The following is a 27941-nucleotide window of genomic DNA, read 5'->3' on the forward strand; positions in this document are numbered from 1 at the left end:
TACCTCTCTCTTCCTGTTCTTCTACCCATTAATTTTATTTTTTCCTCACTCCTTAATTTTATTTTTTATTTTAAATACCATCCCATCATAATCATCCCTTTTTCTCCTTAATTTTCTTTTTTTTAGATACCTCATCATAGTCAATTCTCATCCATGCCTTCATTCTATGAAAATATCTTCTAATTTCCCTAATAATTATAAAGTTCTCAGGAATTAGAAGTATCATTGAATTAAGTATTAAGGAATTTAAGTAGATTCGCCACATTATGTACTTAATATTTTCTTTTTTCTTATTTAACTTTTATGCTTCTCTGATATTCTAAAGTCAGATTTTCTATTTAGCACTTGCCTTTCTATGAGGAATGCTTGAAAGTATTTCATTAAATACCTATTTTTTCTTTAGAAGAATTCTATTCAGTTCTGCTTGGGTAGGGTGATCTTGCTTGTAATTCTAGCTCCTTTGCCTTCTAGGATATCATATTCCCAACTCTTTGATCCTCAAGATAGAAACCATTAAATTCTGTGTTATTTTCCAAAATATGACTCCACGGTATTTGAATAATTTCTTTCTGGCTGCTTAAAATATTTTCTTCTTGACCTGGAAGCTCTGGAATTTGGCTCTAATATTCCTGGATGTTTTCATTTTGGGATCTCTTTCAGGAAGTGATCAGTCGATTCATTCAGTTTCTATTTTACCCTCTGGTTCTAGAATATCAGGACAGTTTTCCTTGATAAATTCTTAAAATATTACATCTTGACTCTTTTTCTGATCATTGCTTTAAGGTACTCTAATAATTCTTAAATCATTTCTCCCCAATCTATTTTTCAGATGGCTTTTCAATGAATCATTTTAAATTTCTTTATATTTTTCCCATCTTTATTGTTTCTAGACATCTTATGGCATCATTAGCTTTCACTTGCCCAAATTTAGTTTTTAGGGAATTTTTTTTCCGTAGGGCTTTTTACATCCTTTTCCCTTTGGCCAGTTGGTACCCATTTATTTTATTTTTTATTGATAACATAACATGTAACATAATTATATTGTAACCATATTGAATATGTGATTTGTTATAAATATACATATTAAAGAAAAATAAATTCTTATATTAGCTATGTTCAGAAATCTTTGTTTTGTTCTTTTTTCCTCCTCTCCCCTCTCCTAAAGAAGGCTAATAATATGATATAGATTGTACATATATTTTTACATAATACATATTTCCCTGTTTATTATGTTGTTAAAAAATGTTGTTGCATACGCTAGAAAAAAAGTTAATTGAGGAAATAAAGTGAATAATGGTGTGTTGTAGTCTTCATTCAGACTCTGTTCTTTCTATGGTGGTTATCTCATCATGAATAACTTGAAGTTGTTTTAGATCTTTGTCTTGTTGATAAAAAGTAGGTCACTCACAATTGATCATTTTACATTATTATTGTTACTGTATACAACATTCTCCTAGTTCTGCTTACTTCAGTTCACATCACTTCATATAAGTCTTATTAGATATTTTTTGTGATCATTTTGTTTGTTACTTCTTATGCCACCAATAGTACTCCATTTCAATCACAACCACAAGTTATTCAGCCATTCCCAATTGATAGACATCCCTTCAGCTTCCAATTCCAATTCTACTCTTTATGGAGTTGTTTTCAGTGGATTTTTTCTTTAGTATTTTTTAGTGTTTCCATTACCAAGTTGACGATTATTTTTTCATGATTTTCTTGCATCATTCTTGTTTCTTTTCCCAATTTTTCCTCCACCTCTTTATTTTTAAAACTTTTTTTAGCTATTCCAGAGCCTGAGGCCAATTCATATTTTTCTTTGAGACTTTGGATGAAGTTATTTGAATCTTGGTTGTCTTTTGAGTTTGTATTTTGATTTCTTTGTCACCATAATAACCTTCCTTCTCTGGTCAGCTTCTTTTGTTGTTGTTTGCCCATGTTTCCAGCCTGTTTTTTAAATTTATAACTTTATATTAAAGTTGGGCTCTACTTCTGGAGTGAATGAAGAAAGCACTGTTCCAAACTTCATATTTTTTTGTGCTGATATTTTCAGAGCTAGTTCTAGGGGTCTGTACATTTTAAATTCTTCCAAGTGTGAATCTTAAAATTTCTCGGACTTGAATGTTAAAAATTCTCAGACTCTACCTTAGAACATTTGGTTAAGACCATTCCCCATTTTAAACAATGGTACTCGATCAGGAATGTGAGCACTCTAACATTACTCCACCCGTACTTAAGCATACTTTAGGGGAAGATAAAGTTGTGAACTCCTTACTGAACAATGAAAAAGTACTTAACCCATGTTTATAGTGAGGCAAAAACCCTAAGTTAGGTCTGTTTTTAGATCTAATACAAAAGGGTGCTAAGTACCTATGAAGGTCAAATTAATCACTAAAAGGTCAAGCAATTTGCAAACTTGCAAGGGGCAAAGAGGTATGAACTTATTCAGAAGTTTTAGTATACCCAAAGAAGTTGAGAACTAAAGAAGATGTGAATTAAGAATGGTCAGTCCTGTGAAAACGTCTACTGTGATTGGTAGATGTGAGAACTTAGGGGAGGTGACATAGGAGAAAATTCTCTTAAAAGGAGGTCAGAAAGGCCTCTGAAGGAGTGCAGCTTGCCAAAGCTGAATTGATGGGCTCGGTGGCTGAGCTTAGTTGACCTGAGGAGCTGAACTGGTGGGTGTCTCTGAACACTAGAATCTTGCTTGGGACAAATCTTGTGGTGAGTGGATTAAAGACTGACTGATCTCTCCCTAAAGGCTTAAGCCTAGGCTGGCCTAGCCCGTTTCTCATTATTTCCTCTTACTCTCTCTCTCCCTTTCATTAATTCCTTAATTTGTATTAATTAAAATCTCTATAAAACCCAGCTGACTTGAGTATATTTAATATTTGGGAATTTTCCCATGGCGACCACTATATTTTTTATTTGAAACCATATTTTCATGGTCACAGTTTAAGGAAACCACTCTTTTTATTTGTAACACAAGGTGGTATGATCTAAGAAGTATGGTCATTGCTCTCTTGGCCTGTGCTCTGGTCTATGAGCATCCACAAATACCCTTCTCCTCTCTGGAACTGTTACCAAAATTCTCACTCTTGCCAGTGCCCTTTCTGGCCCTGAGACTAGACTACAATCCAGAATGTCATATGGGCAAGGTGACAGAATCCTACACCCAGTGCCAGCTGTGTCCCCTGTAATCTCCTTTTGAACAATTATCACACCTTCTTACTGACTAAGAGCTCTGGAAGCCACTTTTGCCAATTCAGTTTCACCCAGAGCCTGATGCTGGCTTTCTATTTCTTGACGTGAGCTGGCATGACCAGCCCTTTATTGCTCGTCACTCTTACCCAGTGACACAGACCTTTCACACCAACCTTCTAAGTTATTATTTCTTAAGACATCTCCCAGAGTTCTTTCTTTCCAAAAGCAAAACAACTTATAATTTCTTGACTTTAAGAAAATAGTAATGGCATCCTTTAAAAGTTAAAGGTTCCAGGAAGAAAACCTAATGCTTTAAAACTGATTTTGACCAAAAATAAGGAGCTAGTTGCTAAAGTGCATATCATAGGAAACATGAGTAATAAATAGCTGCTCATTAGAATTTTTGTTTGACAAAAGGGAAAAAAAGTTCAGTATAGTCTGACATATAAATCTCTATTTTTTGGATATCAGTTTTCAAAGAATTCAGAGAACGAATGGATAGTTTTCCTATACCCTAAAATTATAAAGGATGTTGTGTTAGGAAAATAAGAAATTTTTAAGAATTTTAAAATTTAAAATTTAAAAATTTAAAGACACAAAAAACAATTCTGAGAAGAGAAAGGAGTTGTCTAGAGTAGAAGTTTGTCCCAACTTTTTTTTAGAGGCTATTTTGAATTCAGAGAGAATTAATTAACCAACTTGGATTTTAAAATTTCCTGTACAAAAGATGGAAATGAGGGGACAGGTAAAGGAGATTTAGAAGAATATGAAGAACACACAAAGCTAATAAATGAATTGAGACTGTAGAGAAACATCAAGGACAATAAAAAGTTGGAGATTTTCTTAGCTTTTTTATTTAGAGAAAAATAATTTAAAAAGCTTTCTTCCCGTTGTTTCTGTTTCCTTCTCAGTTCTCAAATCTCTATGCTCTGCCTTTCAAATTCATCAATTGTAACTGATCTCTCCAAATTTTTTTAAATGATTGATTTTTACATATCATTTCCCAGTATCCCTCCCTTTGCCCAATCTAAGAGAACCTTCCTTTATAACAACAAAAATGGAGGGTAAAAAACAGTTCAGGAAAACTAATACTATAATCATAGCCTGATAGTCTATGCCAGTGGTGGCATATCTTTTAGAGATGGAGTGCCCCCCCTCCAGACCACATGCCATGTTCCTCCCTACTAGTGAGTGCTAGGTGCCTCCCCACACACCTTAACCCCACAGAGGGGAGGGAGAAAACACTCCTCTTGTTCTGCTGGGCAGAGGGATGGGTAAAGTGAGGAATGTCCTCAGCAAGTATTGAGAGGGGGAGGGGAGCAGCTCTGCCCAAGTCCCGCTCCCTTTCTAGTAACAAACTGGGGTGGGAGACATGCCCACAGAGAGTGATCTTCATGCCATCTTTGGCACCCTTGCCATAGGTTCGCCATCTCTGGTTTATGCAGTATTCTATAACCATAGTCTAGTGTCTTCAAAGAATGCATTCTTAGATTTCTTCTTTCAGATCAAATTTGGCCATTATAATTTCACAATATTCAGTTTCTTTTTGTGTGTGATGGTTATTTTTCGATTTACATTATGCTTTTCTAGTTCTGCTTACTCCACTCTCTATCAATTTATATATCTTCTGTGATTGGTAGACGCTTTTCTCCAGGACTGCCCATTCTTTAGTTCTTACCTTCTTTGGTTAGATTTTATCTTATTGGGTTACTTTCTTTGGGTTACTATCTCTTTTGTTAAGTTCACCTTTTGTGGTTACTTAACACCTTTTTGTAGTTAAAATCTAAAAATAGATTGTAGCTCACAATTCTGGCTTCACTATAAAGGAAGAGCTAAGTACCTTCATTGTTACAATCAGGAGATTACAAATTTTATCTTCACAATACAGAAAGAGCTAAGTATCTTCATTGTTATAATCAGGAGATAGCTAAATCCAATCTTCACACTTCCCATGCTTCTCAGCAGTTTTCATATTCATCTCTTACAGCATATTAATAGTCTTTTATAGTTCTATGTCCTTATTCAATTAGCTATTCTCTGGTCTAGGACATCTAGTTTACATTTCCTTGCTACCACAGAAGGCCTTGGTATAAGTATTTTGATGTATGTGGAACCTTTCTGACTTCCATCTCCTTTGGATTTGTGCCTAGCAGTATGATCTTGGCATCAAAGGATATAAATACTTTAGATAATTCTTTTTTTAATTTTAATTTAATTTTTAAAATTTAATTTCAAAATATTTTTCCATGGTTCCATGATTCATGTTCTCTCCCTCCCCTCTTTACTCCCCATTCTTGGAGCTGACAAGCAATTCTATAGGATTGTACATATATTATCACTTGATACCTATTTCCTTATTATTCATTTTTTTAATAGAGAAATCTTTTAAAACCAAAACCCCAAATCCTATACTCATATAAACAATTGATAAATCATGTTTTTCTTTTGAGTTTCTACTCCCACTGTTCTTTCTCTTGATGTAGATGGCATTCTTTCCAATAAGTCCCTCAGGATTGTCCTGGATCATTGCATTGCTACTAAAAGCAAAGACTTTAGACATTTCTTAACATATTTCCAAGTCAATTTACCAAACAGTCAAAATTACATGCCCTGCCAAAAATATTGGATTGTCTTTTCTTATTATTATCCATCTGTGACTATTTCTATCTTTTCCAATTTGCTTTATACAATAGAAATCTGAGTATTTTTTATTTGTATTTCACTATTACTAATTTGGAACAAACCTTCTGTTAATACTTTGCAATTATTTTGAGGACCTGTTGATTGATATCTTTTGATAATTTATCCATTAAGTATGATTTTTAGTTGTTGGGATTTTTTTTTAGTTCTTTATAGATTTTAGATATTAAAATCTGTCAGATAGTGTGAATATTTTTCCCAATTGACTCCTTTCTTATTCTAGTTGGCATTTATTTTGTTTTTACAAAAGCTTTTCAGTTTTGTTAAATTTATTTTTCATTTTCTGATCACTTTTTTTAAAAACCCTTACCTTCCATCTTGGAATCAGTACTGTGTATTGATTCCAAGGCATAAGGGTGGTAAGGGCTAGGCAGTGGGGGTCAAGTGACTTCCCCAGGGTCACACAGCTGGTAAGTATCTGAGGCCAGATTTGAACCTAGGACCTCCCAACTCTAGGCCTGGCTCTCAATCCACTGAGCTGCCCCCTTGATCACTTCTAATCTTTCTTTGATTAAAAATTCTGTCCCTTACCATACCTGTGAAAAGCACCTAATCTGATTCTTTTTTTTTTAAATACATATCATGACCTAATATTCAGGTTATATTTCTATTTTTTTTTTATTTACTGTGGTATATGATAACAGTACTTATAAAATAAGTAGTTCTTGCCCAAATTTATATTCTTGGGCTTATTAAACATTGTGTTATTGTATTGTTTTAGTCATGATTTCTTTATCTAGTCTGAGGGGCAGTTAGTAGCTTCATGGATAGAGCACTGGGTGTGGAGCTTCTGAGGCCAAATTTGAATTTAGTTCTTCCTGACTCTATGACTTGGGCAAGTAATTTATTTTCTATTTGCTTCACTTTCCTCAATGGTAGAATAGAGATAATAATAGCACCTATTTTCCAGGTTTGTTGTAAGGTTCAAATGAGATAATATTTGTAAAAGCATTTCACCTAGCATATAAATACTTATTTGATTCGTTCCTTTCTTCCTAGTCTATTCCCTTGATCTACTTAATAAAAAAAAATAAACTTTAACCAGTACTAAATAGTTTTTATAATTTCTACTTTATCGTATAATTTGATATCTAGAAGTACCATTCCCCCTTCTTTCTTGCAATTTTTCATTACTTCCTTAGATCTTTTGTTCTATAAATTTTGTTACTGTTTTGTCCTGCTCTTTAACTATTCCCCTGTTAATCTGATTGGTAGAATACTAAATTTATAAACTAATTAAATTAGTATAATTTCTGTTACATTTATATAGCTTAGCTATGAGGAGTGATTATCTCTCCATTTATTTAAATCTATTTTCTTTAAGGAATGTTTTTTAGCTTTGTCCATGCAGGTCTTGATTGTGACCTATTGAGTTGACTCCTAGATGTTTTATGTATTTTGTAGTTATTTTGAATGGAAACTACTTTTCTTATTGCATCCTGCCAGATGTTTGTTTTTTTATTTTAACTAGGTAGAATTGCTGTTAATTTTTGTGGATTTATTCTCAATGTCTTGCTTAGTGATCTCTAAATTGCACAATTTGATAACCTTTCCTCTGTCTGTATCCCTCTGGACCTCTATATCATATTCTACACCATTGACCACCCTCTTCTATTAAAAGCCTTCCTCTTTTCTGTTTGTTTCTGCTAACATTGCTTTCTTGATTATCCTTCATCCAGTCTGACTACTCCCGATTGATCTCCTTTGCTGGGTCATTCAAGTTTGCAACCTCTTTGAGTCAGTCAGTCAGTCAAGAAACTTAATTAAGTACTACTTGAAGTGGTCTATACCATAATCATGTTCTCAGGAAACTCACCCTTTGGTATTATATTAGTTTGGGTACTAACACTCCATGAGTTCATCCCAGAGTTTTCATCTAAGGAGGGCTTACAGGACAAGAGCTCTTCATTTCTCATCACATGCAGTCCTTGGATTGGACTCCACCATACAGGCAGGTTCTATCTTTTTTTTTTCTTATCTGAATTCCCCAATTTAGCATAGTCACCTATGTACTTTCTCTTTCTAGTATCGTCTAATTAATTCTAGTATCATCTAATTAATGTCCCACTGCTGAAAACTGTAGATAGAAGTTAAAAAACATGACAATTCTTGCTCTCAAATCTCTTGCATTCTAATTTAGCTCCAGGGCGCATGAAAAAATTCTGTTTGGATGTAAAAATTGGGCCAATGAGAATACCTGGTGGTTCAGATAGCACAGGGGCATGAAAGATGGTAAAGCCTAACAACCTTTAAGGCACAGTAGTGCATCAGATGGTAGGGTCTTAGAGTCCTCCATCTCATTCACTACTCATCAAAGTGGTGTGAATGGCCATTTCTACCCTATAGCCAAGGAGCTAGAGCAAGACAGATCTATGACAATTGGGGGAAAGAGAGTGAGCCCTAGAGTATGGAGTAGGAATGGATCATTGGGACCACCCTCCCACAAGGTTGGGCATCAGGTTGAGAGGAGCTGCAGGGGAGGGGAACATTGGCAGGAAGGTTGGAGGGTAAAGGGAGTTTCCAGTGGGCTCTGGACAGGGACAGGCTAGCATATAGAAAGAGCATTTCCTATCCTGTTTGACCAGATTTCCAACCCTAAATATGGATAGGAAGTAGAAATTATTTTAGAAGAATTTCTCAATATACAAGCTTAAATGTAAAGGAATTTCTAATTAACCTTTTATTCAACAAAGTATTTGCTTTTATACACACTGTCCCCCATGTAAAAACCACTTCCTCCTGACTTCCAGCTCTCAGAATCCCTGGCTTCCTTTAAGATTAAACTTCTAGGCCATATTCTATCAGAAGCTTTTCTTGATCCACTAATTGTTACTTGTTCACTTACTCCTTAGGTTATACTTAGCTGTTTATGTGTTGTATCCCTCCTATAGAATTTAAAGTTATTGAATGGTAGGCATTTTGATATGGTCTCCTTATCATTCAGCATGGAAGAGAGCCTTTCACCTGGGAGACATTTAATAAATATATATTGAATTGGATGGCACTGGATACTATACTACATTCTACAACCTTTCCAGTAGAAAAGGAGCTATGGGTTGTTTGGGATCGCCAAAAGACTTGCATTCTAGAAAGAGCTCTATTAACTGACTCACCTTTATCTTTCCCCTTGGGCTAGTAAATTAATACCTACAATTTGCTATTTACTCATCTGTAAATAACGAGCTTAAATTATTTCTAAGTTATCTTCCACTTTTGAAAGTCTAGTTTTCAAAATAGAAATTTTAATGTTTATTGTTAAGTATATCTTATGGGATGTAAGGCAGGATTCTTAGTTAAGGTAGTGGAGTATGTGGTGTACAATAGGTTGTTTGGAACAAATATCAACTAGATTGGTGGTTATCCACATAATCTGTAAACTAAAGACATTTTTTTTAGTCAATTCAGCCTTTTATGGGACTTCCTTATCTGTATCTTTAGGCCTGTCGTTTGATCTGTTGTTGGTAAAAGGGAAAAAAATATGCCTGTAGAAATGGTACACAGTATTCTCTTCTTTATAAGCCAGTTTAGTTTTAATTTTCCTAATCTTCATTTCTTAAAAAAAAACTAAATCTTTCATTTAGTACTTATCCCACCATTTTTCATAACCATTTTTGCAAAAGAGAATTAAATTCTTTTTTAATTTTTAACTTTTAATTTCATTTGTTAATTTGAGATGTTAGAGCTAGCCTTAGAGTCAGGATGACCTGATATACACTGACTATATGATATAAGATAAGTCACAACCTCTGAGTGCCCTACACAACTTTCTAAGTTTAGTTGTTACAGATGAAGTGCAGATCTGCCTAGATTAGAGGGAAATGCCATACCAGGATCTCCCTACACTGATGAAATCAGAGTTTTGGACCAAAATCAAAAATGCTTTTTTGGCTTGACCTTCCTTGGTTTATGTGTACTGTCTGATAAATGTGAGGCTGTGAAGTCATGAAACTCATTGTTAATGTGTGCTTATGGAAGAGTCACATCATTTGTTTTTTTGTAGCTCATTTATGTCTGAAAAATGTAATTATGAATTTGCACATATAATATTATGACACTTCTTTGGTGTAAATGGATATTTTGACAAGTATGTCACTATAATTCTGATTATATAACATGAAGTGGTATATTCAGGTGATGTGGTTTTATATGTTTATTTATGTACAATGTGGAAGATAGATATTTGTGTGTTAAAACAAATAGGATACTATATAAGGTTCCCCTCAATAAGTATAAATCTTTAAATAATAACATAATATTTATAATCTTTATGAAATTATTATAAGATTATAATCTTCAAGATTAATTTTAGTAATATTCAGAAATGATGAACTGAATAATTACCTTCAGAAAAGAAATGGGAGAGATAATATTGTTCAAAGACTATATGAAACTAGTCTCTTAAGCTTTTTGCCCTTCTATAGAAGGGGCAGCTATGTGGTACACTGTATGGAATGTTGACCCTGAAATCAGGAAGATGAGTTCAAATCCAGCCTCAGACCTACTTCCTAACTGTGTGACCTTGGACAAGTCATTTGATCCTGTTTGCCTCTGTTTTTTTTCATCTGTTTAATGAGCTAGAGAAGGAAATGGTAAACTACTCCATTATATTTGCAAGAAAACACAACTGGGGTCACAAAGAGTCAGACATAACTGAAATGACTGAACAACAACATGACTTTTGTTGTCATATTCCCAATTCTTAATACTGTAGCTTACATATGGTAGGCTTTGTATTTTCTGCGTATTTTCTGAGAATTAATACTTTTGGTTACTCCAGGATGTGTGAGAGATTTAGTAATATTGCAGCCTTTTTTCCATACTCGCTTTATTAAAATGAATTGTATTCTATTGTAGGTCCAACTCGCTGGAACAAGTTTACAGGCTGCTGCTCAGTCCTTAAATGTACAGGTAAGGATTATCCTGTCACTGAAATTCAGAATCCCACATATGTCCTCATTTCCATTGTTAAAGTTAATAATATCTGCCACAGTTATAGAATACAATTGGACCATAAAATTACATGCATCTAGAAGTATTAGTTATACTTTGTAAAATTATAGCATATACCTAAATAAAAACCAAATGACTTCTTAATGCATGTCAGTTTCAGAATGCATTTTGTATGTTTTTATTTATTGTCTTTGCTAAATTTTACTAAAACTGGAATGGTCAGTGAAGCAGTAAGCTTTTAGTAAATGTTGACTGTGCACCAGATTCTGTATTAGGTGCTAAGGATCCAAGTATAAATAATGCAACAATCCTGCTGGTAATGAATTTACATTCTAATGGGAAAGATATACCTATAAAAATGTTCAGTATAAAGTTAACAAACACAAATATATACAGAGTAGTTAAGCACTAAGGAAATTCTGGAAGGGATACATTATAAAGATGGTGCTTGAACTATGTCTTAAAGGAAGAAAGAGGCTTTATGAGGTTTGAAGGTCAGGAGAAAGTATGGTTTTAACTTGTGAAATAACCAGTGCCATTGCCTAGAGATCGGACCTAGAGTGTTGTACAGAAAGAAAAAAGGACTTCCTTTTGACCAGATCTCAGAGTATTATGGGAGGGGGGAATTATACTTAGTAAAACTAAAAAGGTAGGTTAGTACCAGGTATATAGGGCTTTAAAAGATACCCAGAATAGTTTCTATTTTTCATCATAGAAGCATTAAACCATTGAAGTTGATTGAGTCAGAGTGTAAAATGGTATGATCAGTGTTTAAGGGAAGTTATTTTGGCGGTAGTGAACAGCTGAGGGAGAGTGAAGAAACAAGAATAGTGCCAGTGTTATGAACTTGGGAGAGTTGAAAGATATCTTCATCAAACATAGGAGAAGGTTGAGGGGGAAACATAACATGTTCTGGCTTAGACATATTCAGTTAAAGATGTCTCTGGAATATTCACTTTGAAATGTCCAAAAATAAACATCAGAAGAGAGACTAGTGCTTGCAACCAAGCTGATGAGGTTGCTTGAGAGAATATAGAAGGAGAAGAATAGAAGAGCCTAGGGCAGAACTTTTGGGAATACCAGCCACCACTCAGAGCACTAAATCATATCGGCACATACATATACACACACATGCACATTTTTATTTATTGAACAAAATTACATTTGGAGTTTGAGTTGAGTTCTACAAGGGGCTCTGTAGGATTTCATCAAGATGCTGCTTCCTTTCACTGTGATGCCTGAGCAACAAAAATAAAAAATAGTGTTACTGGAGATGAGTTTAGTAATGCTGAACACTAAAGAACTTGCATTAAGCAAACCATGGATCCTAACAGAACAGGGACCTAGTAATAGAAGGAAACAACCTGAAGAAGGGAAAAGAAGATAGTGAATGGCCTTCCTTTCTGAGGGAGAGGAGGCAGAAAATTGCCTTGGTTGCCATGGTAAACTTTCATCCCTGAGAGAGATGTTGGCAAACAGGCTGTATCTCCAATGCAGAATGTTTACAGTCCTGTTCAGTAATTATCTCTCAATGACTGGCAGAATTAATCAGAGCCTTTATGTTAATTATCCTGTTCTGCAGTCCCTGAAACAGGTGGTGGGAAATATGCAAATCTATGCAGAATTTTAATGCTCTGCATAACCAGTTTTAATTACCATTGAATTTTCTCTCAGTACCCCTTTAGGGAGTGTGCTCTCCCTCTTGAATGCAGTATTTTCTCTTTAAACTTTTTTTTTACTTGATTGGAAATGCTGAATCTAAACTACTTTGAAAACACCATTTAGAGATCCTGGAGGTCAGGTGAGTCATCTCCAAATTGACATTTGAAGACATTTCAAACTGACCACCAGGTAAATTTTGAAGTGATGACAATAGAGGGTTTTATGCAGTGGTGAATTAAATATATATGTATATAATCCTGCACATTTCTGTAATTAAGAATTTTAACTTTTGAATAATTTCATTTATTTTTTATTCTGAAAATTAGTCATATCTTTGTTGACATTGAAACAAAGGAATGAAAATTGAGATATATAAAATATAGATTCAAAGGACTTAGACAAAACAAAAGCTTAAATTTCCTTAGTTATAATATTTTTCCTAATAGACCTAACTCCAGATTTTAAAATCAGCCACTCTAACAAGCATTAACAGAAAGTGAGGTTCTACACTCGATGCTAGAGCTATAGAGACAAAAGTACATTAACTCTTTCTCTCAGAGAGCTTTCATTCTGTTATTGAAATAACATGTATGTAAAGTAATATGTAAAATTACAAGGTGAATTTTGGCAGGATGGGCAATGTTCTAGCAACTGGGATCAAAAAAGACTGAATGAAACCTTGTTCTTTAAATTGGGAGCTACAGACTTTTAAAACTATTATAGAGTTGTAGTGTGTGTGTGTGTGTGTTTGTGGTTTTTTCCCCCTAGTCTAAATCTAATGAAGAATCTGGGGATTCCCAGCAGCCAAGCCAGCCTTCCCAGCAGCCTTCAGTGCAGGCACCCATCCCCCAAACTCAGCTCATGCTGGCTGGAGGACAAATAACAGGGGTAAGTTGTTGGGGGTTTGTTGTTGTTGTTTTTTTCCATGAATTCTAGTAAACTTACTTATAAAGCTGCCATTGGTCACTGTCTGATAAGACTTGTCAAGCCCATCAGTAATACAGCTATGCCTGACACTATTATATCCCTAAAAAAGAACTATCACACTGGAAGAGCAAGTCTTCTTTGTCAAAAGTGTTCAGTGCATTACTTGTTATGATAGCAGATGTTTTGGGTAAAATAAGGGTTTTCTCACCCCCATTTAAGTTGTTTTTTTCCATGCAATGGAATCATTATTCAGTGTTGAGGCAACTGTGTTAGAGAAATAATTAACATTGTCAATATAACATTATAACTTCAAACACTACTATTGGAGGGATTGTTTTCATATTAACTGTGATCATTATTAAGTATATTGGTATTATGTTGGACTCATTATTTTGCCACCATTTTGGTATACTGAAATGTTTTCTAATATTAGAATATATATTTAAGAAATTTTTTCTCTTTATTTTCAGTCACACTGAACTCCCCGTTCAATTTCCGCTTTTCATTTCAATAAAATTTGCATTAGAAATGAGAAATATGTTTTTAAAGTATTTTGTGGAGCTCACCAGATTTTTTGGAGAGATAAGATTCAGTTTTGAGTCTAAAATATTTTATGTACAATTAAGTGTTGGACTAAATAGGAAAAGGGTGATTCCTATAACTTACTAGACCCTACACTTCAGAATGAGAAATGGAAATTGCATCTTCTGTTTGAATGGCCCTTACAGATTTGTTCCACTTCATTTGTTATGGAAACATCAGTAAGGGGAATATAGCTATGATAAATTCAAGTAAACATACTGATTTAATTTTACTTTTTAAAAAATATACTTTAAATAATTTACATTATGAAAGCAGGTTTTTAATTTGCTCTAACCAAGTTTCATTATTATTATTATTATTATTATTATATGTGATTTGTTTTCCATAATGATTGTCATGGCAAGAAGCACTTAGGATTCCAGGTCTGTGTAGTTGGGGATTCTGTTAAACCTGAGCATTAGGATCCATTTGCATGTAAAGAGACAGGCCTTCACCACCTGTTTCACAGAGATAATGTGTTTGGAAAAGGATGTAAAGTTGGAGACAATCCTTTCAACAACAAAAAAGATTGTGTGGGGCAGAGGCTGGAGGGAGAGTTGGAGAGGAAACAAATAGAGCTCATGTTCTTTAGTCATATCTTTAGACATAATGGGAATGATGGACTATGGCAGGGATTCATGCTAATGTGGAGCAGCTGGGGCCTTATCACTTCTTTTTGTGACCATATCCAGCATTCTCATTTCTCATTCATCTGACTAATCACTCGCCGTTCTGTTGAGTATAAATTTCTTTTTGTATTTTGTCACCACTGATTTTTTTAATTAAAAAAAAAGGTTTTTTGGCTTTCCAGTTACTTACCTTTTTGTATAAACCCCAGAGCCTTGGAAAAGCTTAGGTTATCTTTAAATCCTAAGTGTAGCTTGATGGCTGACTCTAAGTTGAAATGATCTTGGAACTACAAGCTTAGCTGCTTAGACAACCTCAGCACTTGGCTCTGGATGATGCCACCATCAGGTTCAGTAGTGAGTAGGAAGACTACACTTCAGAGCCCCTGAGTTCCTCCTCCCTAATTCTTTGTGAATTGGTAAGACCAGGAGGGCCTTTGCCTCTGGCCACTGATCACTGTTTGCTCTGTCTTTAGCTTGCCCTGACACCGGCCCAGCAGCAGTTACTGCTACAGCAGGCACAGGCCCAGCTTCTGGCAGCCGCAGTTCAGCATTCAGCCAGCCAGCAGCACAGTGCCGCAGGCGCCACCATTTCGGCCTCCGCTGCAACACCGATGACGCAGATCCCCCTGTCACAGCCCATACAGATTGCACAGGTGAGTGCCCAGGAGAGCTGGCATGGGCATTCTCAGGACCTTTGTCTATCTTATGGAGTTACAGAGGAGGGAGCCAAGCTATTTTCCTTGTCACTGTGCTATAAATGTAATACTACTACAAATATAATAATGTATCTGTTTGTTTGACTATATTGTAAACATTGAGTTGATTACCTAATAACTGACTGTTTATCTAACTGACAGTTCTTGAATAATTAATTGGCATTTCTCTACAGCAGAAGGATTACTATATTTTAATAAGTTAATTGTAGCAGATATGGATTGCTTAATGTGTTCAGCAGTTAGGGTAAGACACCTCATCTGTTTGCAAGAAACAAGAAGTAGTCACTGAGCTTTATGGTCTCTAGAATTGGTCAGGCACACAGAGCAGTTTAGTTTAGTTTGGGTTTTCACATTGCAAGTCCAAAATGGGGAAAATCCGTAGAATACTAATCAGAGTTATTTAGAAAACTGAAAATAACTTGTCAAGAATAGTTAATTAAGTTGCTTAGATTAAGAAAAAAGCCAAGATTATGGTGTGCCAGTTTTATGGATGTAAAAAAACATATGAAAGGCTATTTTTAAAATGATACTGAGCAAAAGTTTTCTACCAAGAACAAAATAAAAGATTTAAATATAATGCCAATTTCTTTTTTCTTTTAAAAAAGAAATTATGATTATGAATAATGCTTAGATAATGGAAGTGTTGAAATATTTTCATATCTAGAATAAAAATAAACATCTAGATAAAAATAAATCTATAATTTTTTAAAGCCCATTTCAGTCTCTTCAGGTTGAATAGTATGAATAAGATTCTAAAAAAGAAACACATTTGTTCTGTATATTTACAGTGAGGATTCTGACACACCAAAGTCCATAATTTTTTTATTGAGATACTGTATATGCTGGGGAGGGACAGTGGGAAGCAACAGATACTATATTTAGCTGAACATATGCTTTATTATTTTCCTGTGCCAGTTTGTATGTTTTTGTCATTGAATATGATAGATAGACCTGTTGAAAAAACTCCTGTCAGAGTGGAAAAGTTGCTGGACTTGGATTCAGAAGGTCCAGCTCTACCACTTACAAGGTGTGTGACCTTGGGCGACTCTACCTCTCTAATACAGTGTTTCATGAGAAAAAAGATCCAAGGGTTTGGTAACTGTCCCTCTTTATTAATCATTTAGTACCACATAGTGCCCCCCCCCCCATACTAATCTAGTCTTAGACTATATTGAAAGGACATGGTTATTAAAGTATCGAACAATAGCTCTACATGTGTCATGTTCTCAAGAGGCCACATCTAGAAAACTGTGTTCACTTGTTTTAGGAAAAAATTGAATATGTCATCCAGAGAAAGATGAGAAGCCAGAAGCCCATTCCATGTGAAAATTTGGTGAAAACGAGGTGTTTAGCCTAAAGAACCAAAAAGGGACAAGGAGTGTAGGAATAAGGGAGAATATGGGACAGCTGGCTCCCAAAGTGGGAGGTTTAGCAACCATATGCAAAAAGAATGAGGCTTTTGCTGCTTACCTCCAGAGGACAGGACTGGAGCCCTGGAGGGAAGTTGCAGAGACACTTTGGGGTTCACTTAGGAAAAAATACCATTAGAATTGCCCATAAGCCGAACAAGCTGCCTCCAGAGGCAATGTGACCTCCTTATTAGAGATCTTCAAGAAAACACTGGTCTTGAACAAATGCTGGTGGAGGGAATTCTTGTTCTTATATAGCTTTGACTAGGTGACCTTTGGCATTCTTTCCTCTCCTGAAATTCTGCGCTTCAGTTTACTCAGCTATAATCTAGGGATAATAATATTTGCTCTACCACAAGAGCAAAGAAGGCTCTTTGGCAATTGTGAAGTATACGCATTGCTATGAAGATGTAAATGAATTTGTAATATTGTCTATCTTATTTTCCCTTTGTGGAATTATAGTTAGCATTGATCTGGTTAAACTTTCCTCTCAATAATAAGGAAAAGGACTTGTATAAGAATATTCATAGCTGCGCTCTTTGTGGTGGCAAAAAATTGGAGAATAAGGAGATGTCCTTCATTTGGGGAATGGTTGAACAAATTGTGGTATTGTGATGGAATACTATTGTGCTCAAAGGAATAATAAACTGGAGGCATTCCATGTGAACTGGAATGACCTCCAGGAAGTGATGCAGAGCGAAAGGAGCAGAACCAGGAAAACATTGTACACAGAGACTGATACACTGTGGTACAATCGAATGTAATGGACTTCTCCATTAGTGGTAATGCAGTGATCCTGAACAACTCGGAGGTATCTATGAGAAAGAATGCTATCCACATGCAGAGAAAAAACTGTGGGAGTAGAAACACCGAAGAAAAACAACTGCTTGATTACATAGGTCAAGGGGGATATGATTGGGGATGTAGACTCTAAATGAACATCCTAGTGTAAACATCAACAACATAGAAATAGGTTCTAATCAAGGACACATGTTGCACGTTAACTATGGGAAGGGATGGGGGGAGGGGAGGGAGGGAAAGAATATGATTCTTGGAAGGAATAATGTTCTAAATTGACTAAATAAAATTTAAAAGATTTAAAAAAAAACCCTTTCCTCAACATCTCAGATACAGATTTTATTTTATTTTTTCAGGATCTGCAGCAGCTACAACAGCTACAACAGCAGAATCTCAACCTGCAACAGTTCGTGTTGGTGCATCCAACCACCAACTTGCAACCAGCACAGTTTATCATCTCGCAGACACCACAGGGGCAGCAGGGTGAGTCCATCTGAAAGCTATAATTTGCAGTAGTCTTTACTTGTTTCACAGTGGTCCTGGAGACAGTTTTCCATTTCCTGCCATTTAGCACAGTCATTTAATTTAAATGGCACTGTCCAAAGTATTCTTGTTTGATGTCAGTTTCAGAGCAACTTCAAATTAATATCTATGACCCTGTACATGAAGGAAAATGTTAACCTTCAGCTGTGATTCTGCTACCCAAGGTTCTACATTGCTATTTTGATCATTTACTATGATAAGAGTGAGAGTTTTCTGGCCCATACCACATGAAGAAGAATCAAACTCTTAAGGGCCAGCCATAAAAATTACCACAAGAAATTGTGCATCCAACTTACTCTTTTGCCTTTTCTATAAGCTTCTAAAGGAACGACTAACCAGGTGGGGTGGGGATAATAGATATCAGTAGAGACCTCACATCCATTTCATTGCCTGATTGGTTTTTCCTTAAAATGTACCTTAAATTAATGCTTTCCTTTCTGTGCCCATATTTCCCAATCTCTAAACCTTCTTTCAATCTGCTTGCCTCTGTCAGATTAACCTTCCTTAAAATTCCACCATTATCATATTTCTCCATTGTTAGAAAGCCTAAAGTAATTTCTTACTACCTAAACTCCTTTCCTTTCAAGCTCTTCTGTAATCTTTGCATGTCATATATTTCCAATTTGATCTCTTTACTGTTGTCTCATATTTCATACTTGTTCTTGCCACTTTGGCTTTCCAATGATAATGGTAGTGATGAAGATAATGATACCTCCCATTCATGAAGCACTTACTTTGTGTCAGACATCGTGTGCTAACTGCTTCATAGTTATTATCAATCATTTTACGGAAGAGGAAACTGGGCAGAAGTTAAATGACCTCCACAAGTTCACACAGGGAATATGTGTTTGAGTCTGAATTTGAATTCAAGTTTTTCTGACAACAGTCCTAATATTCTTTCCACTGTGCCATCTAGCTTGCTTGAAATGCATTCATTAGTTTTCCACTTACCAGGACTATAAATCCCTTCTGTCAAGGCTCAGTTCAAGTCTTGCTTTCTTTGTGAAATTTCTTATAGACTATTACAGAAACCAAGCATTATAATGATTTTTATGCTCATAGCTTATAAAGGAAGTCCCCATCTTACAAATGGGCAAAAGCTCATTTGAAATATGTTAGCTGTTTAGAACTCAGAATTAATTTTTCCATAATAATATATTACAAATGCTTTTTAAATTCTCAATCTAACCATGGATATCTGTTTAACTCATACATCAGGGCTTGAAGATCATTTACCAATGAGTGTACTTATTCTATAGATGAGTAAATGGATGGAAAGAAGGGAGGGAATATAAGACAGGACCTCTTCATATCTTAGTAAATGGTTTAATAAGTATTAAGCCTTTCTGACTTTAACTATTTGTTTGTTCACTCACTTAAAAAATAAGTGCATATAAGTGTAATAACTTGCATGACCTACGTTACGGAGTTATGAATAAAGTGTTATAAACTTAAAATCTTTGTGTAAACACAAACCCTCATTTTATGTCCCAGATGTAGCCAATTTGAAGTGAAAAATAATCAAGAATAATATTGTTATGACTGAAATAATTTTTAAAATTAGAATAGTAAATAACATGTACAAACTTTTTTCTGTTATCTAATAATGCTTGAGCAAACTAAACTAAATGAAAAAGTGAGAAAATTAGGAGATTTTTATAGAGCTACTGCCTCCTATGTATAAAATTTTAAATTAGATCTTAATAGTAAAAAGTATTATATTTTAGGAGGTTTATTAAATGATCATTAGAAATCAAGGAATAAAGAAGATACAAAATACAAACCACATGCCCGTGGCTGGTTAGCCATTTTCAAAATCCCCACCTTACCACCATCACCACTGATTGCTATATCATGCCAAAGAGAGCATGAGACGAGTTACAGCCAGTTAAATACCAATAACATGATCTCACCAATGTGGAGACAGAGGAGAGATTATAGAGAATTTTGAGAAATACTAAGGTCTTCTGGGGAATGAAGTCATAGTTTCAAAATCTCCATTTATACATACCTCCCCTCCCCCTGAGATCCGTGGAAGACTAGTCTCTCCAGTGGGTCTTATAAATGTGTCAACTTTGAAATTACAATAATTTGAGGATAAAAGGAAAAGAAAATAAAACCAAGATTGATAGGTGCATTGACAAAAAGCCAGTTAGAGGGCAGCCCTCTTCGGCATAAGCATATACATACAAAACAAATGCATTCAACCCCACACAGTTCAAATCTCCACATCCCGAAGTTCACTCTGGATCTTCTGGTGTAGCTTGTAGTCTGTGCAGGCATCTTCATGGTGCCTTCTCCAAAGAGTTCATTTTCTGGATTCGGAGAGGCAGCATGTTTCTCAACCTAAAATTACTCTCAAAAAAAAATTTAAACTTTACATTTTAGAATAATTATACATTCCCTCCTAAAGAGGGTATTGAACACAGGGATCATTTAGGAATTCATGGCTGAGTTATGAGGTATATGAATCAATTGGCAAGAGAAATAAAAAATATTTTTAAAACATCCAAGTAAAAGATAAAATAATTTGTAGATGAAATATAGACTATCAAAGTCTTATATTAAAACTTCTAAGTAAAGGAAAATAAAGCTATAACAGCTCCTTGAATCAGGGCCCAATTAAAGTGATATGGAATTATTCACTTACCCAATTATTAGCCAAGATTACAGAAAGCTGCCACATTATGAAAGACAGAATAGAGACTAGATTTTTGTGTGATAGGGAAGTGGCATTCCCTGGTCTGATTTTACCTTCACTCTAAGGGATAGGGGAGCCAGAACAGCCAATTGTTAGATTCTTTTATAGAAAGTATTTTTCACAAGGGGTGTGGTTCAAGGAGTCCTGCATCTTAACATATGTCAAGCACCACAACCTCACGTCTCCTTGGCTTCTTGGCTCAAAATTTCATCAATCCCATTGGGATTCGTTGGGTTTGACCTTGTGCTCTTTGGCACTATGCAAGTAGCTTTGTGCTTCTTTGGCACAGTTCAATGGCTCTTTTTGTATTCCCTTCTCCTGGAATCAGATAGAATCATTAAGCAAAGTCCCATAAAAAAATTTTTTAAACAATCAATGGCATCATTTTTATAGTCTAAAGCTTTTTAGGTATGTATTGACATTATAGCTAATGTATTTTAAACTTATATTACTATAAAAGTTAAAAGAAAATCTCAGTACAGGTGACATGTGCTTCAAATATAAAAAGGAGAGAAAAAATAAAAATGAAATAGTATATTGCACATGCAAGCAAAAACAATAAAAAAAAAGTTTTTAAAATAAAAAATATAGGGGGCAGCTGGGTAGCTCAGTGGATTAAGAGCCAGGCCTAGAGACGGGAGGTCCTAAATAAAAAATATATAGCTTATAATCATTGGCACACTGTGTCAGCTAAGGAAAAGTAGCAGACAAAAGTTTCTCATCAAAAATGAGATCCACTTCCTCTTTAAACCTGGCCATGATCTTCTGTGAGTGTAAGCAAATGATTTTCACAAAGTAATAGTTTTTTTATAAGGAATAGTACTACAGCATGTAATGCACACTCAAAAAGTATCAAAATCCCCACTATCATATTTTATATGAGTCTGCTGTATGACATTTAAAGAAAAAACCCTTAGAACCTAATATATACTTGTCACAAGTTTTTCAGGTGTAGCAATGTTTCAACCTTGGCTGAGATATTTTTAAAAAATCTATTACTGCCATCATTACAAAAATGTGGCATAGGGTTCTAGAAAAATCAAAACCTTTATACTGTTTATGTTGGATCTAAGAATGTCACTAAGAATCTAGAGATCATTCTGGTGAAAGGATAAAGTTAGCTGACAAATGAAAGATGCCCCTCTTTTGGGAGCCATCCAGGGGTACCTTGTCCTGGGATCAACTTCCCAGGTCCTTTGGTATGAGACTATAATATCCCATCAGGAGGTGGGGATTATAATTGTACTTCATTTCAGCTACTAAAATGGATCTTACCTCTTGTTACAAATAACTAAGAGGCAGACAAAATGATTAGAGGTGAGAGAAAAAAAATCTAAAAATCATGTCTAATGATCCCTTAAATTCAATTTGAGATATTTAACTCATTAAATTTTCCAAAGGTTGTTATACAATTGTAACCATTTTTTGATGAAGTCTATCCATCCTCTATGTGACAATTTACAAAGCCAAAATAGAAAAGAAAAAAAAAAGCTGTTTTTTTATATGGGTTTATTCAATAATATTTGTTCAGTATAGTTATAGGAGAAAGGTAACAGCATTTAAAACCCAGTACATTAAAATAATTCAGTGTAACAGAATAGTATTGAATACATTTATATATGAACTTAAAAGAACAAAATTCAATCTTAAACAAAACAATCAGCAAAATACAATGAAATACAGATACAAATTTCTTTAATTAAAGAAAACTGGAGTCTAAAAAGGCTTAAAATTTTAACCTCCAGTCTCTTTAAAGTTCCTTTTTCTATCCGTTCAGATCCCTATTGTCAGCGCTGTGGGATCTCCCATAGCGAGGGAGAACTCCTTGCTGAGCATAGTGTGAAGGAATCCCAAATTGAATGAATCTTAGAGACTGGGCAGGCCAGAATGGCAAAGGGTTGATTCTCCCCTGAATCTCAGGTAAGATAAGTGAAGGGATCAATGCACTCATGAATGGTAGAAGCTGTTTGAAATAGGCAAGGTACTGCTCTTTCATAGAGTATGCCATACTTGTAATCAACTTCCTATTTGGAAGAATGACTTCCTTCTCCCCGTCCCCCCCCCCTCCCACCATGCCCTCCCCCAGGTCCCCTGCCATGTGGAGGCTAATTGTTACCTAAGGAAAGAACACCCCAGTTTTTTACCATCTGTCCTGACTTCTAGGGTCAGGGTCCAGTCAGGGGCCCATTTTAGAAGCAGAGCCAGAGATCAGAAGGAGGATTTCTGGGGACTGGGGCCGGGGCCGGGCTAAATGAGTGATCAGGATGGGGGGCTCAGCATGCCTGAGTAAGTAGCGAGGAAGTAAGGAACATGGACTCAAGCAGATGGATGAGAGAAGTGGCTTATCTCTTCTTCGCCAAGAGTCCCCTGGCTAAAAATAGCCTGGCCAGTAGGGAGAGCAAGCAACTGGGCAAAAGTAAGAAAAGAAAAAGGCAACAGCTCCAAAGAGAGTTTGAGTTCTCTTGAAGTTTGGGAGGGTAGGTGGGTGGGTGGAGTGGTCAAAAAGCCTTGGCAGGAGAAACATGGCTTAAAAAAAATTATCTAGGCTATCTTAAAAAACAATTGAGAGTTTTTCTCATCCCTTCTGGTCGCCAACTGTAAAATTTAAATTAGATCTTAATAGTAAAAAATATTAAATTTTAGGAGGTTTATTAAATGATCATTAGAAATCAAGGAATAAAGAGGATACAAAATAAAAACCACGTGCCTGTGGCTGGTTAGCCATTTTCAAAATTCCCACCTTACCACCATCACCACTGATTGCTGCATCATGCCAAAGAGAGAGTGGGAGGAGTTACAGCCAGTTAAATACCAATAATGTGATCTCGCCAACATGGAGATGCAGGAGACATTATAGGGAATTTTGGGAAATACTAAGGACTTCTAGGGAATGAAGTCAAAGGTTCAAAATCTCCATTTATGCATATGTGATAGATTCTCTGTAAGTATTTATAGGTGCTCAATAAATATGATGCATAAATGAAGCCTCTTAAAAATTGGGGAAAGATAGTCATGAGACATCAGCCACCCAGAATAGTCTAGTTGTTGTGTGGGGTGAGTTGTTGTAGGTTTATAAATGGAGAGTGAGAAGGTAACCAAGAGACTTAGCTAGTCCAGTTCCTGCATTCCAAAAGAAGAAAGATGATCCCTAGGGTAGTTAAGTACCTCCCTTTCTCTATCTTCATCTTTCTGGGCCTCTTCCCAGCCAATTTTAGCCACCATCATCTGAATAATGTCTCCTCTCTGGATTATTGTAACACTGGTCTCTGCTTGTTCTTTTCTTACCTGTCTAAACCAGTCCTCAGTGACCTTTTCAAGATCATGTTCCAACCCCTGCATATGACTGTTGTAGTGACTTGACTATCATCTTTATGTATATGAATTCCTCAATCTACAAATTAGCATCTAATCTATCTCTCCTTAGTTCTAGTCTTGTATCTCTAACTACTTGCTAGATAGCTCTACCTGGATGTTCCATAAACATTAACTGAATGGAGGAAAGATCTGTGTATAACGCCATCCCGACCCCCTGGTCATTGCCAAGGGACAGTCATAAAAAAGTATTTATAACTCAAAAGTGCCTGATCTTTTTTCCTATCTTGCTGACTGGCCATTTTGAAAATGTCTTTGGTGATCAGAAACAATTGATACGAATAGTACAGTGTCTTCCACTGATAATCAAATACTTACAATGGTTAAATAAGAAAAAGGTTAAACATAAACTATCTGCCTTTGCACCTCCAACAAATTGAAAGAGTATAGCGTTAACTTTCTAAAGTTCATGTTATGAATAGTAAAGGAACATCTTTTAAATTAAGGTGATTAAAATAATGAACTGATAATAGCTTTGTGAGTTTTTTGTCTGCTTTCATACTCCTCTGATGCTTCTAGGTTCTTTCAGATTTTTTTAAGAGAATTAGTCTACTTCATTGATAACCAGAGCTTAATAAAGCATTACAACAACGTATCTTGCAAAAAGCGAGTGTTTTTATCTGAAGTTAGAAAAACAGCTTTGAAGACTGGTATATTTCATTTGTGTGATATTGAGGTATCATAACCATTAGGTTAATAATCAGCTGCCCTAAAATAGATTTCATAAGATAATTGAGCCTATATGACCGAATAATCCTATAGAAATAACTATATTTTTAAATGTTTGTAGGTATATTAGTAATTATGATTAATCCAAACAATGTGAGACTAATAACTTGAGTGTTTACATTATCAATTTGGCCAAAGAATGAAATTCTTAGAAAAACAATAATTAAAGCTAGTATCTTCATATTGCATCGAGGTATACAAAGCTTTCTCCACACTTTGATTCAACAAATGGTTGGATGAAAATAGCTTTGTGATTTTGTCTTTTAGGTATATGCCTGTTTTTACATTTTTATGTAAAGTCCTCTGATGTCTCATTGTGGTTTGAAGGAAACTTGTATTCTCAAAGGCTTTTTTCAGTTGACTGTAGATATCTCATTCTGAAAAGATTCTTTTGAGTATTGTATTTGGTGATAGACTGTCTTATTTCTGAACCACAGACCAGCCAAGACCAGACAGTCTTATCCTCAGTATAGTAGTAGTCTCTTGGTAACCAAGGATGACGATTGTCTTTGTGCATTTTCATCTATGATAGATGAGTGTGCACAAAGACACTTGTGCGTGAAGGAAATTTAAGTGGAAGAGTCGATGCACAGAGACAGTCCCACTCTCTCGGCGTTGGTAGCCTGGTAGGCTTATGCCAACCCGTGAAACAAAGAAACACACCAAATAGATAGGCATCACTGTTGTCCAATTCTTCTCTCCTTCTTCTTCTTCTTCTTCTTCTTCTTCTTTTTTTTTAAATAAACCCTTACCTTCCATCTTGGAATCAATACTGTATATTGGTTCCAAGGCAGAAGGAGTGATAAGGGCTAGGCAATGGGAGTTAAGTGACTTGCCCAGGGTCATACAACTGGGAAGTGTCTGAGGTCAGATTTGAACCTAGGACCTCCCAATTCTAGGACTGGCTCTCAATTCACTGAGCTACCCAGCTGTGCCCCCCCTCCCCAACTCCCCCAATTCCTCTCTTCTTCTACAAGGAGAGTAACAGAAAAGAAGGCAGAGGATGATAAGAATCATAATTTTTAGAAAAAATGTAAACATTAATTTAATGGTTGGTAATTGAAATATGAACTCCTTATCCAAGGTCCAGTGAGTGGACATATTATGGAAGGAACCAAATCGTATCAACATTGACAGCTTCCCTATAAGTTAAACCAGAAGAAAGAAGTAGAAGGCTGGCTCAACAGACTTTACCTGAAGAGTCTCATAAAAATTGGAAGAGTTGGCTTTGTTGTGCATCCAAAAGCAACAAGAAACATCTTGGGACACTCAGTTATTCATGTGCTTGATTTGGAAAACAATCATAAAAATGATGGTTCTTGTTTCAACATTTGTTGCATATGATAAGGAGGTAAGAGAAATTATGCAACAAACTGAATAAGCCCTCCCAAAAAATTAAATCAGTATAATCCTTATTCTCTGAAATTATTATGAAGGTAGAAATTAGGAAGATGACAAAGTAATTTGGCTGTGGATCAAGAAATTAGGAAGGGTAAAGACTACACAAATATATAAGTACATGTGTACACATGCATACCCACTCTGAAGGTTAAATTATTGAAGGTTAAATTATTGATGCCAAATAGTTTATTTTGTTTGCCAGCAAGGGGGCCCTAGCTACATAAGAGAGATTCCTTGAAGAACAAAAGGACAAAGTTTTATATAGGTTTCAATTTAAGCAAGAGGTAAATTGGGTATAGGATTCCTTAGGATCAAACAGGACTTGTTGCTTGGGGGCTTTCAGGGTAGGAATAGGAGATGTGATAATCCTTGATTGGGCAGGGCCTAATAGATGGACTATCCTTGCTGTTTCATCAGAAAAGAATCTCTAAGATAGCTTGGAAGCAGTACAAACAGGATCAAGGACAAATAGAGGAATTGCAGTCAAAATGGGGTTGTTTTCATTTTCTTAGCGACCCACAAAATTTGTATGCAGGTGTGTGTGTGTGTGTGTGTGTGTGTGTGTGTGTGTGTGTGTGTGTGTGTGTGTGTGTGTTTGTATATATTACCATATACATATATATCACTATATATGTATATAAATTTTTTCCTCATAAAGTACCAGACTTTAAACACCAAACAACATAACAAAAGATTAAGATATTATATTTTGAGACAAAGATGATTGATTGATTGATTGATTGATTGCCAATATGGGGATTATTTCTACTTTGTCTTCCTGTTGTAAATTGTTAGACTTTTGACTTGTTGAAGAAAATTAAAATCCAACATTAAATTGGAGGGGAGGAATATGTGTGGGTGGGTGGGTGGTCTTGACAGCTCTCTAACATGACCTATTTGAATAAGCTTTGATTAAGAAAAATTAGATGTGTATAAAGGGATATATGACAGACTGGAGATTGTATACAAAGCAATCATAAGAACAAGAAGACTAAAAGATCCTAGAAAACCACTTCAGCTAGCAAATGATCTGTGTCAAACAAAAAGATGTGGCAGCCAAAGGCAATGCCATTTTAAAGTATAAACACATTTGTAAAATCTTACAAAAACGTATAGTAGAAGATTATGAGCAAATATCAGCCTAGGTTTCTTTAACAAATTATTTTCCATTGTTGAGAGAAAAAAATTATTAAAGAAAATCGAGAATTCTTTTCCATTTTTTCTTTTGTTTGTTTTCTAGTTTTATTCACAAGTGCCCTTAAGGTGACCTTGGCTCAGATTGGGTCTTATGCCAAGCTTTATGCAAATTAATTTTCCCCTCCATTGTTTATTATTATTTTATGAAACAATATTTCTTATAACCTTTTATTGTACCATATATCTGGACTGAAAATATAGCTTGAGTACAAATTCAATTTAAATTCCTAGAAGAGATAAAGCAAGAGTTTTAAAAAGGTTTAAAATGATATTATCAATAAAATGAGAGTGTTAGAGGAAAACACTGGAAAAGAAATGAGAGCCATGGAAGAAAGAATTTTGGAAAGGCAATTAACAACTTGCTAAAACCTTGCCCAGAAAATAAACACTCTGAAAATTAGAATGACCCAAATAAAAACTA

The 27941-nt window shown here is 35.3% G+C and overlaps 1 protein-coding gene across 3 annotated transcripts in view; it reads left to right on the plus strand.

The window, feature by feature from the left end:
* POU2F1 (POU class 2 homeobox 1) overlaps window positions 1–27941 on the plus strand; it is a 261553-nt gene that overhangs the window by 181669 nt on the left and 51943 nt on the right. For all 3 annotated transcript variants that reach the window (XM_056815490.1, XM_056815491.1, XM_056815492.1), the window contains 4 exons: window positions 10759–10812; window positions 13285–13404; window positions 15128–15307; window positions 17934–18060. In XM_056815490.1, coding sequence (XP_056671468.1) covers window positions 10759–10812; window positions 13285–13404; window positions 15128–15307; window positions 17934–18060 — 481 coding nt within the window. The remainder of the gene's footprint in view (window positions 1–10758; window positions 10813–13284; window positions 13405–15127; window positions 15308–17933; window positions 18061–27941) is intronic.

This window comes from Monodelphis domestica, chromosome 2, assembly GCF_027887165.1.
Source record: "Monodelphis domestica isolate mMonDom1 chromosome 2, mMonDom1.pri, whole genome shotgun sequence".
NCBI lineage: Eukaryota > Metazoa > Chordata > Mammalia > Didelphimorphia > Didelphidae > Monodelphis > Monodelphis domestica.